At 29.9% G+C, this 13,411-nt stretch overlaps 1 protein-coding gene across 2 annotated transcripts in view; it reads right to left on the bottom strand.

Annotated features, from left to right (window-relative positions):
• LOC145305716 (uncharacterized) overlaps positions 1 to 13,411 on the bottom strand; it is a 45,422-nt gene that overhangs the window by 16,149 nt on the left and 15,862 nt on the right. For both annotated transcript variants that reach the window (XM_080147450.1, XM_080147449.1), the window contains exons 3-4: positions 3,277 to 3,422; positions 2,694 to 2,736 (exon numbers count right to left, since the gene is read on the bottom strand). In XM_080147450.1, the coding sequence (XP_080003576.1) occupies positions 2,694 to 2,736; positions 3,277 to 3,422 (189 nt within the window). The remainder of the gene's footprint in view (positions 1 to 2,693; positions 2,737 to 3,276; positions 3,423 to 13,411) is intronic.

Below are 13,411 nucleotides of genomic sequence, written 5' to 3' on the forward strand. Positions count from 1 at the left end.
CTACATTCATCAACTTTTGTTTTATACTTTTTACAACAAAAAAGTATTATGTAGAAGAAAATAAAGATGACAACATCCGTAAAAGCGAGTCTTGTTGATTAAGAATTAATCCTGGGCTATAATAATTATTAAGAATCCATCATTTTTATAAAGGCTGCAGTGCACGTATATAAAAATAACAGGGTGACTACCTTTTAAGGTGTAGCTAAGGATCTCGATAACTGCTAAACCAATATGTTTTTTTTTTAAAGTAAAGATTCGTATAGGCCCTGGATGAGTTTATAATTATTTTGGAGGAGGGTGCCTCTAGAAAAAAATACTCCACCCAACAAAAAAATTTTTAAAACTATTTTTTCTAAACCTAATATTTAATGTAGAGGGTCGACTCTCCCCCCACCCCCTTCCATTGAGTGCCATTAGATAGTCTGGTGGCGTAGCCGCTAGTAAAGAATAATCTATAATGAAATGTTCCAAAATCGTGTTCATGTTACTAACTAATAAATCTATGTAAAAACAAAATAAAGACAGTTTGTGTTCAAATGGGATATTCAAAGAAATGTATTTGGTGCTTTCCCTAAACGTGACTAGCGAGCACAAAAAACCCATACCCTATAATCTAAAAAAATATAAGTTAATAAGTAGGTGGGGAGAAGCTCTTTTTATTTAAAGAACCCAAAATAACCTAATCTGATGTAAAAATCAAGCACCTAGTGTTAAGTGAAGGAAGAAATGTCACGTAGCTTTTCACAAATACACACAAACAAGAAAAGAAGAAAGAATAAGGGTGAGAGAATTAGGGATAAGATAATGGCTGATAAATTGATGTACATCCGCAATGATGATATAGAAAATTAACTCTTCCGTAGATTAAAATTAGTGGTTGAAACATTTGTACGCTCAACCTCATTAACCAATAAAAATTCACTCAACTTCCCAATGCTGTTAAGCCAACGAATGAGAAAACGTTATTATAAAACTTTGGGGAATAGTGTAGAATTTGAATATATTTGTCTAAAAAGTAATTACAATTGTTTTTAGAAACTTTTAGAAATCTATAATTTGCTCAGTTTTATGTCCATTGTTTTTTTTTATGCGCGAACATGGATAGGTTTTCTGAAGAAAATAAATTATGTTATCTGTAAAATCTTTTAGGAAGACAAAATTTTTACCAAAAAAAAACTTGACAAACAAGAATATCGTAGCAAAAAAGACATCCTATTAATGAAGTAGTAGATTTTTATTTGTCTGAAGCGTAAGATCTTAATAACTAATGAACTGAGTTATTTCTCCTTTTTAGGGAAGCTTCACTTTAGTTTTAGAATTTATTCTTGAGATGGTTTTAGGCTATTTTTCTGCCAATTTTATATATCTTTCAATAGACCCCCTAAATACTAGAGGCGAAGCCGTTTGTTTTAAACGAAATAATGACAGTAAATTGTTATACATTAATATATATTAAACATGAATTCCTTTTTTTCTACAACGAAAAAGTCTTATAGATTTAAAAGCTACTCTGCTAAAGAAAACTGAAGTGGGTAGAAACAATTTAAAACAATAACAATATTATCCTTGAATTAGAGGTTTTTCTGTTAAACAACAAATATTGTATGACAGCTAAAAAGTCAATTTAAAACTAGGTAAAAAATAGCTTTAAACCTAACTACTACAATTTAAAGTTTCCCTGAATGGTACAACCCATTCGTAGATCTTAAACTTCAGACAAAAAAACCTTACTACTTTAAATAATAGGAGTATTATAGTTTTTTTTTACTAAAATGTACTTTTATATGAACATCATTATATTTCTTGATTGCAAAATTGAAAGTTTTGGTAAATGTCAAGGAAGATATTAAAACAATATACATTTTTTTTTATTTGGTAGCGTAGCTAATATTAATGTAACGTACGTTTGTTCATCAGTCCTTCTCTGAAAAGAGCAGTGTTGCCATTTAAATTACCTATCATCTTTGAGAGTTGGGTGAGGGGGGGTTATCTATTGTTTTTGCAGTTATTTTAATTAATCACCCTCTTGGACGTCCTTGGATCTTTATATTTATTTTTTTGTTTCGTACACTAAGCGCATTTTAAAATGTATAGAAATAAAAATAAGAAGAAAAGAAAAGAATATATTTTTAAAAACCAACACATAATATGACATTAAAAATCTAAAATGATTTGATTCTAACAACATTTAAAAATCGTGCTTCATTTTTCATGTTAGAAATTAAGTTTAAAAAAAATCTGCCAAATTTTTTAAAAATCAACGAAACTAAAAAAATCAAGAATATTTTATAACTTTAATGGTACGTTTACCAATTAAATATCATGCACTTTTAGAAGCTTTTTTTGGTTTAAAACAAGTTCTAGGCTCTTTCTCAGATGGATAGGTAATTTTTTATTTTATTTTTTGGGTTTAGATCACACATTTTTCTTACAAGCTTTCTATTGGTTTAAAACATTTTTAAAGACTATTTTTAAAGAAAGATACCTAGTGTAATAATTATTTATCGCATCGTATTATAAACAGCTTTCCGCGGATATTAAAATGGATATAATACTATGCTCTACATAGTTTTTCAGTATGTCTGAGAACCGGTTCTAATACACTAGGTAAAGCTAAAGAAGATAGTTTTTAAAATCATCAGAAAAGGCTATGCGCGTAGGCAAAAAAATAAAGATTAAGAGATACTTACATTGGTCCTGTGTAGTCACTTCTGTTATCCACGGTTGGTGGAGCCTTCAATGAAAAGAAAATAGTTAAGAAAACAAGAAATATTGCACATGAATAAAACTCTTTTCACTCAAATTTAAGTTTTTCGTTGATTTATTAAAATTAGTTATTGCCAGAATTTGAACAATTAAATTGTAAAAAATAAATCATATCTAGATACTGCATTAGTTATAAATCATCCCAATATTTGGTTATTGGTCATTTTCTTAGTTTAATTTTTCCCTTTAAAATTGGTTTTATAAAGTATCGCATCTTTTGCTTTCTTTAAAAATAATACATCTTAACGATGCAGCTCTTAGTGTCTAATAGAAAATGACATCATACAATTCCAATGACCAATGAGAGGAGGCCATTGCCATTTTACCATTGGTCAATTCAAATTTATACCGGCCTATCATTAGTCATTTGTATTGTATGACGTAATTTTTTATTAGGCAATATTTGCTGCTTCCTTTTTAACCCAATAATGATCATATCATGCAGTATGACAGGCTAAAATATTGCAAAACGTATATTGATTTTGGGGGTTCTATTTATTTTCTTTTCCTGTGAATCTGTCTCTGTAGTCTCGCCCTCAGTGGATGTGTGGGAGGGGGGCTGGGGGCCCCCACCACCCCTGTAGCCCCCCAAGTGGCCGGGGGGCCCGTAGGTCCGGGAACTTTGGCTCTGGCGACCCTTACTTCTGTTACTCCTGAAAAAAGAAAAATTATTACAAAAAATTATTACAAATTTTCGTATGTGAACATCATACGAAAATTTGATGTACATTCCCAACGACAATAAACAAAATTATCCCTTCTGTATTTAACCATTATTGGTTGAAACGTTTGGACACCCAACTAAATGAGACAACCAATCAAAATTCAATAAAAGTCCACAAAGTAGTAGAGCCTTTCAAAAAGAAAACATCATTATAAATCTTTGGGGAATAAACGGCTCATTGTCCCATCACTCTCTGAGTAATATCAAGATGATAATGGTAGATTTAGTTTTCAAGTATCATTACTTAATGATAAACTAAAAATCAACCTAAGCATAAAAACCCAAAAAATACAAGAAAAAAGAGAAATTCATAAGAAATAGCAGTGATAAAAAGACATAAAAGTTCTTTTTTGCATTACATATTTTTGAGGTTATTGATATACTATTTTACAAATCTTACAAAATGCAAATAAAAGGCTGGATTTGATTTTCATAGGTTTTCTAAGAAATTAAATGGGGCTAGTATACATGTAAAAATGCTTAAATTTTTCTTAGAAAAATCTGTATGCTTTAAACACTATGCAGGACCCAGGCATATAGAGATATGTAAATAGTAGATATAATAATATTTAACCAAGTTGATAATCAGGCAAGGAGGGGACATTAGACTGTAAATAAAACTGTTACCCAAAGTTTTGGAAACCAGGCATCTCTTTCTACATTAACTTTGAGTACTATTAAAAAAATTTAGATTGGTTGGTTTTAAACTAAAAGAGTCTATTTTTTTTACCAATAAATTTAATCTACAGTAGTGGTAATTTTATTTATCATCATTGGGAACTAATAAGCGTCTACTCAATAACTGTAAGTCCGTCCTTATGCTTTGTTGTTCTTCATAATGTAATAGTTATTTCTTTCATCGTATTATAAACCGCTTTCCGCGGATATAGAATGTACAATTATAAGATTAAAACTAGTTTTTTTAGCCCCGAGTTGCCGAAAAAAACTAGTTCTAATTTTATGATTGTACATTTCTATATTCGTAGAAAGCTGGATATAATACGATGATAGACATAGTTTTTTCGTATGGATGAGAACCGGTTCCTATCCACCGGATTCGAATGAATACGAGAAAAATATTTCTCTACTTAAAGATAAATAGCATTCTTGTTCTAACACCTTGTACACAGGGATCTAAAGGGATAAGACAATGGCCGATTGATGTACATTCCCAATGATGATACACAAAATTAACCCTTATGTAGATAACAGTTAGTGGTTGAAACGTTTGGACACTCAACTAAATGAACCATTCAATCGAATTTAAATGAAAGTTCAAGTGTTTAAGCCAACTAATAGGAAAACGTTACTACAAAACTTTGGGGAATAATTATAATAATCAGCCCAATGTCTTCTCCCTCCCTGCATTATACAACATAAAACAAGGATGACAATATCCATAAAAGCGAAGCACTGAAACGGTAGGAAAAACGGACATTAACACTTGTATAGTGTCAGAACTGAATAATCAGAATATAAATGTATAAGAGTTGCAGCAAAATTGTAAGTAAATTTGTTGAAAAACTGCTTGATACAGGATAATATTTATGGACATACTTACATTTTTATGACTTGATTATAGAGTTGCTTCGCTTATGATATTGTACTTTGTTGTCCCAGGAATCAACGTACCAAAATTCAGATCCAATATTACAGGAATAACCAGGCAAAGTTTGAAATCAATAGGACAATTTTAACATGCCTAAATTAACGAAAAAAACATCACGGACGGACGGACCCTAATTATAGAAAAGCTTCGTTTTTAAAAAGAAAACCTATAAGGAAACTAACCATGTATATGGGCAAAAGAAACGTATGTTTCTGTAAAATGGCTTAAATACTGCTCTTAGCGAAGTTTTCTTTTTAAGTATCATATAAAATTGACCTAAAACTACTCCATATACCTATCATATTTTAGGAGATTTGTAAAATATTTATAATTATGGATACATATTATCGAAGTATGGCACTAGTATATAAAAATGTAAAATTAATATTTATATTTTAAAATATTCGGTCGGCTTTGGGGTTTCACTTTGAAATACAGCTGTGTGAAATTTTTAATTTCTTCTTAACACATAAAACATGATAAATATTCAAACTTAAGGATTAAGTCGGGTATACAAGGACCATATGCTAGCGGCCAAACGACCAGATGCAACTTCCTATATTTGAACATTATTCTAACCACCATAATAGTGCAATTTTTTTTATCTATTTTTAAGAAGAAGAAAAAAATTGGAGGGGGTGTGATATTTTTTCCAGGGATCATTTATCTTGGAAGGGTTGAGGTACCCTCAACCAAAATAGTTATAAACCTTTCCTTTTATTATAAGAAGAATTACTGAAAAGAAGAATCATATCGGTCTAACCTTAGAATAATCTTTCGCTACACAAAGACATATATCTTAATACTTTTACATAAGAATTGATAATCCACATTCCAGCCCTATATAATTGTTAAAAAAGGTATTTCTTCATATTTTTTACAAGATCCAAAGTTTTAGCTTCAATAAAGATAAAGGTTAAGGGGTTCAATCTTACAAATTTTATATTACTAATTTATTTTATAGACGAAAACTTATAGCCTCTGAGACCTTATGAAGGATGACAATAACCATAAAAGAAAATCTCTAAGCTCAGACGGAAGGACAAATGAATAGTAACACTTGCAGAGTGTCAGAAGCAAATACAAATTTGTCTTAACAAAAACTTATGTAAATTTGTTGAATACATGATTATGTTTTAGGACATATTTACATTTTTAGGACTTGATAGATGATAGAGATGTTTTGCTTATAACATTATACTATGTGATCCTAGTATTCATTATTCCAACAAGGATGACAACATCCATAAAAGCGAAGCACTGAAACGGTAGGAAAACGGACATTAACACTTGTATAGTGTCAGAACTAAATAATCATAATATAAATGTATAAGAGTTGCAGCAAAATTGTAAGTAAATTTGTTGAAAAACTGCTTGATTCAGGATAATGTTTATGGACATACTTACATTTTTAGGACTTGATTATAGAGTTGCTTCGCTTACTACATTATACTTTGTTGTCCCAGGAATCAAAATACGAAAAATCAGATCAATCGGATGATTAGATCACATAAAATTTAGTTGTTAAAAAAGTAAAAACATGTTTAAAATGGACGTACGGACATTTTGGTGATGATTATAGAGTTGCAACGCTTTCTAAATCGTACTAACTATTTAAGGAATCACCATGCAAAACTTGAAATTGATAGGACAATTCTAACATGCCGTAATTAACAAAAAAAAAGCTATCCGTTACGGACGGACCGACCCTAATTATAGAAAAGTATCGCTTTTAACAATCAGATTAATAGAAAAAATATTTCATAAAAAATCAACATAATGATACACACTCTAAATCGTACATAACTGTCACAGGAATCATCTTGCCAAGTTTAAAACAAAAGGACAATTCTAACATGCTAAAATTAATTATAAGAGCTATTTGATTTAACAAAAACACACACACACTTTTATGCCGTATAATGACTAATCACACACACACACACACACACACATAAACACCCATCACTCAAATAATTTTTATTCTTGAATAATTGGTATAATGATTTCTACTAATTGTTGCATCTTAATAAAAAGAGTGTCTCATTGTTTCCGCTAAAGTATTAAAACAGCAAAGTGTTATTAGCAAACAATTAAGAAAGTTTATAGTTATGCAGTTTGTGTATTTGTGAAAATTCGCGGATTTTTTTAAAACACTGTTCGCTAATGTGGTATTTTGGTATCATTGTTAGAAGTACCTACACACGTATATTAAATTTTACAGGTGTAATTAAAAAGATTTCACTCGTATTAACAGGGATCTAAAGGTATAAGACAATGGTCGATTAATTTATGTACTGTACATCCCCAATGATTATCCCTTCTATAGATTACAATTTGTGGTTGAAAGTAAAACCTTATGAGCCAACCAATCAAATTTAACAAAAGTCTCCAAAGTTGTTGAACCAACGAGTAAGAAAACGCTATTAAACATTTGGGACTAGTGCAGTAAACAGCTAAATGTCACTCCCTCCCTGCATATTAAAGTTTTTAATTCGTAGAAATTAAAAGTTTACCCTTTCAAAAATATTGTCATTATATCGATATGCAATTTCAAAAGTTCACGTCGACTATAAAAAAGTGATCGTGGGTGACATAATATGGACATGCTATTAGTTAAATATTTCTTTTCTATATGTATGTCGCCTATATGGCTTTACAGAAAAGTGGTCTTGTCTGACATTACATCGACAAATCGACAATATGACATTACATACTTATATTGACATAAAAACGACATAATTTTTGACAGAAATGCCCTAATTTAATGATTGACTCAATGACTCGCTCAGATATTTTGTAGAAGATCTCTTTATTTTGGTGTAATTAATTTTAAGAATTGTATAGGATTCATTCCTTTAGAATATTTATATGATGTTTTTCAAATTTAAAACAAGATAAATGAATATATGTAACAAAAGATCTCGCTAAGTTCTGTACCGATATGGTTTTCCTTTAAAGGAAGGTTTTAATTTATCTGATAAAATCCACTAACCAATTTCTTAATTTACTTCATTAGGTCTTTTTTTTACACTTTTGCCCAATTATAATGATGCCATGACATACAAACTAACGTACAACATAGAGTGTCCTCGCTTCCGAAGATTAAATCTGTTAACTTTCTCGAGTTATATCAACAGAGATGGGTTTTTAAAAGATGCCGCGTTTTTTCTCGACATTTTTTACGCTATGAAAAACAAATTATCTTAAATCCATTTTTGCTGCATATTAACTAATATATCTTTTTAGGGCTATATTAGACATTATACAAATGGCTAAAATAATAATTTTAAAATTTTTAATTCTTAAGTTGTATACTCTTTTTAGATTTCGCGAATGCCGCGCTAGTTATTCATAGCGTAAAAAATGTCGAGAAAAAACGCGGCATCTTTTAAAAACCCATCTCAGACATACTAGTAGTAATGGATATTGAATACGTGGATATTGTGACATTGCAATTTTTGTCGTAAAAATAAGTTACTAAAACAGATATTGGTCAATACGTTCCTCCATGGTTAGAAGGGAGGGGATGGGGTAAAGTTATAAGGGGGATTGGGTTATATTAGCCAGCTGTGAAAAACATTTCTCAGTGTATTTAAGATATCCACGTATTCTATATCCATTCCAGTAGTAAATGTACATTTAAACATTTTTACAATACAAAAATATATATTTTTACGATAATTACTTTTTTATTTGCGTGGGAATTTTACAAAATTTTGTGTTTTTTTTATGCAACATTTTTAATACATTCGTTTTACAAAATTATTAAGAAAAAGGACAAAGAAATTAAATTATTCAGCCTCTGCCTGACGTACAACATAGAAGTTATTATAATCATTATTCTAAAAGGAACATACCCAAAGTTTTACATACATCCTTTATCATTTGTTGGCTTAAAAACTTAGGGCACTTTCATTAAATTTTTATTTGTGAACAACAGTTTTTTCACCATTAGTTATTATTTATAGAAGGGGTAAATTTATTTAATATCATTGGACATTTTCATCAATTTATCCTCGATTTTCTTGCCCCCTAAGATGACTCAGTTCTCTAACCGCAGGGATTTTAAGGGATAAGACAATGGACGATAAATTGATGTACATTTCCAATGAGGATAATTAAGCAAGATTACCTCTTCTGTAGATTGAAATAATTGAAATCAAAATTTATTAAAAATGACCAAAGTATTTAGGTCAAAAAATTAGATTGCGTGGTTATAAAACTTTGGGTACCAAATGTCGTTTCCCTTCTAGTCTAACCGCTTAAATAAGAGTAGCTTTGCATAAATAAACTGTTATAAATTATATTATTAATTGCTTCACTTCACTTGGTTGGCCTTCAATAATTTATGAGAAAAAACTTATGATTTCTTTTTATTCATTTACCCTTGAATTTTATTATTATATAAGTTATAAATATCAGGGATAAGACAATGGCCGATAAATAGATGTATCCCAAATTATGATACAATTACCCCTTCTGTAGATTGAAATTTGTAGTTGAAACGTTGAACATTCAACTTAATGATCTAATCATTCACTATTAACTAAGGTCTCCAAAAATGTTTAGCCAGCGATTAAGAAAACGTTATCATAAAATTTTGGGGACTAGTGTAATAATCAGCACATTGTCCACTCTCTCTCTCTCTTTATGTAAAAAAAAAAATTTCTTAGTATGTTCTTAGGTAAGCTTCTCGTGACAATATGGTGTAATACATTTTTAAAAGCGAAGCTTTTCTATAATTAGGGTCGGTCCGTCAGTACGGTACGCGAAGCAACTCTGTAATCAAGTCCTAAAAATGTAAGTATGTCCATAATCATTATCCTGTATCATCAGTTTTTCAACAAATTTACTTACAATTTTGCTTTGACTCTTATACATTCGCATTCTGATTATTCAGTTCTGACATTATACAAGTGTTAATGTCCGTTTGTCCTACCCTTTCAGAGCTTCGCTTTTATGGATGTTGTCATCCTTTTTGTATCTAAAACTCTGTATTCAATAAGGTAAGAAAGTGGCAAAAAAATAGCTTAAAACAATCGTAAGGCAAAAATCTAAAAATACAGTATAAAATCAATCCGGGACCTGTGTGAAGTTTCTCTTAAAAGGAGAAGTAGGAGAATCTCCAGACAAAAACAAGACTTACTATTTTATAAAATAGTTTTGTTTTACAAAATTATGAACGATGTCAGGGAGAGAGGGGACATTAAGCTGTTTATTACACAAGTCCCCAAAGTTTTATAATAACGTTGTTGTTGGCTAATACACACAAAGAAATGTGTCAATATCCCGTTTGCAAAAATAACAATACCACGCTTGTAATTAAAATTTCTTAATTAGCAAAAGAAAAAAAATTTATTTTCAAAGAAGCCTCTATATTTCTCAATGCGTATTGTTTTAAGAAGCGCAGCTACTCTACAAACACAGTTTTTCTGTGTGTTTGTCCGTCTGTACATAACATATAAACGAAATAGGTTGTCTGTTTGTGTGTGTAGCGAAGGATTCTGCTAACCGCTGAACCAATATGATTCTCCTTTACAGTAAAGCGTATATTAATCGTCTGAAAGGTATTGAGAACTATTTTGGGGTAGGGTACGACCACACTCCTAAGGAAAAATAATCAAACCCCCGAAAATTTCTTTTTGACTATCATATATTTTATTCAAAATTTACTTATTACGTTCTCTTTTTGATTGTTTTCTCTTTAACAGCTCGTTTTTCTATATATTTAATATATATAAAATTCTTAAAATTCTTAATTTTCAATGTATTATGGAAAAAAAAATTTTGTGAGAGAGTTAAAAAAAGAAATTACGTCACCATCCTTATAATAAAGTAACAGGATGTTTGTCTGTGTGTTTGTATGTTTGTACTGAAGGATCTCGCTAACCGCTGAACCGATCGGGTTCTACTTAACAGGGTAGATTCTCATATGTCCCGGGAAGGTTTATAACTATTTTGGGGGAGGGTACCACCACCCTCCCTAGAGAAATTAATTTTTTTTTTAATTTCTTAATTTTAGAAAGAGAGTTCAACGAAAAATAAACGTCAAACGTAATTTTTTTTTAACTTTTTCTTTTAAAATCTAAAATAAGAAATTTAATTATCAAATTCGACTCTCTCCTCCTCAAGTGTCTCTAGGGGCGTAGCCGCTAGTATTATATAGAGGGATAAGATAATAGCAGATTAATTGGTGTACAATTACATCCCCAATTTTGATACACAAAATTACCCCTTCTGTAGAATAAATTAGTGATTGAAAGTTTTGATACTAAAAATTAATGAACTAACCAATAAAAATTTAATTAAGTCCCCAAAAGTGTTAAGCCAATCCTTATTATAAACTTTGGAGACTAGTGTAATCAATAGCCCAATGTCCCCTTACTCCCTGCCTATAGCTATTCTAGAAGTCCTTAAAGTAAGTCCGTTAGAGAGAAAATAATTTTAGCTATGAATAAATTTTAGTATGAATTATGTTATTCAATAACAACAACTTTTCTTATTCATGAATAATGTTTTCAAAAAAACTAACAAAATATTTAAAAACAGCTAAAATTTCCACAAATAAAGTAGCGTGATGATTACGCAAGAGACTAGAAAACTCCCAGAGAGTGAGGGTAGGGCTTTTCATTACACTAATAACTTTTTCCTATTTGTTGGCTTAACAACGTTAGGGACTTTAATTGAATTTTTATTAATTGGCTCATTAAGTTGAGTGTCCAAACGTTTCAATCTATAATGATCATCTACAAAGGGAATAATTTTGTTTATTATCATTGGGGATGTACATCAATTTATCGGCCATTGTCTTATCCCTATAGATACCTGAGAAACCTCTCTTATTTTAACTTTTATGAAACATATTTCTATACGTTGCTGGTGGCCATGACAAGAGATTCCCATTTAAGAAATATTGTTTTTTCAGTTAAGTATGAAAGAAATTTCAGTTTCATGAAAATGGTTGTTATTCATATGGAGAGAACTTTTAGAAATGTGTTTGTATTCTAATTTATTACATACTATATATATAATATATATTTTCTTTTCAATCTATAGTAAGATCAGCTGTTTACCAAAAAAAATATTTGCTTGGGAGGGTAGAGGTAACCTTCCCCCCAAAATAGCTATAAACCTTCCCAGGACCTATGAGAAGCTACATTGTAAAGGAGAACTATATCTGTTCAGTGGTAATGAGACCTTACGTTACAGACAGCCAGACAGAGAGCAGTTCTTCTGTAACTAAAATATGTAGCTCCGTGATAAATAATAAATCTTCTTTTTTTGTTGATGGATATCAAAAATAAAAAATAAATTAGTAGCTTTTAAAATTTTTCTTTATTGGATATCTTTCAAAAATAATTTTCAAATTGTTTACACGTTGTCATGAAAGCTTTTTTTATAGAACTTTTTTATGTCTATTCATATATTGGACATTTGAAAAGGTATATTGTATTCAGTGATCTAAAGGGATAAGACAAGGGTCAGTAAATGATAATACAGAAAATTGCTCTTTTTCCAATGTTCCCTCCCTCCCTGACAATAACATGTTTAACATGTTAATTTCAAATTTATTGTTTTAGTGTGTCTTCAAGTCCACACAAGTCATCAGAACCACAATCTTTAAAAACAGCACATTTTTACACGAAGTACTAAAATGATTAGCATTCACATTATTGGAAGTTTGCATTAGAAGATATATTTAATATAATTTGCTCGAGTAATTTTCTATATATAGGACTCTTACAATTGACTAAGGTCAGATTATAAAAGGAATAGGTTAATGGCGAATATTTTTTTTAAATACAAAGCTTTGTTCTGTTAAGCTTGAAGGTATTGAAAATTTAATACTATTTTTTTCCAGAATGGCAATAGACAATAAATAAAAAGAATATAATAAGACTATTTTTCGACTTTTGTAACATAAATTTATAGGGGAAAAGTTTGTCAAAAACAATAAATAAAATGTAAATTACAATGGTACTAAAAGTTTTATAACTCCGTTTTCTTATTCGTTGGCTCAACAAATTTATGTAATTTTAGTAATTATGAATGATTGATATTAATTTTTAATCTTAAATTAATTTTGTTCAACATCATGTACATAAATCCCTGCAAATCACAAAGTGATATTCTAACAACCATTGGTTAATTTGTTAATCATATACAAAGGAAGAACAATTTATCATCCATTGTCCAACCTCTGTATTTAAATTTCAAAATATTTTTAAAGAGAACTTTAAAAACTATTTTTGGCCACAAAAAAAAAGATTGACAAAAATGTTAAAAATATTTAGCTTTTTAACAAA

This window comes from Acartia tonsa, chromosome 14 (assembly GCF_053477335.1).
Source record: "Acartia tonsa isolate MP-2025a chromosome 14, ASM5347733v1, whole genome shotgun sequence".
NCBI lineage: Eukaryota > Metazoa > Arthropoda > Copepoda > Calanoida > Acartiidae > Acartia > Acartia tonsa.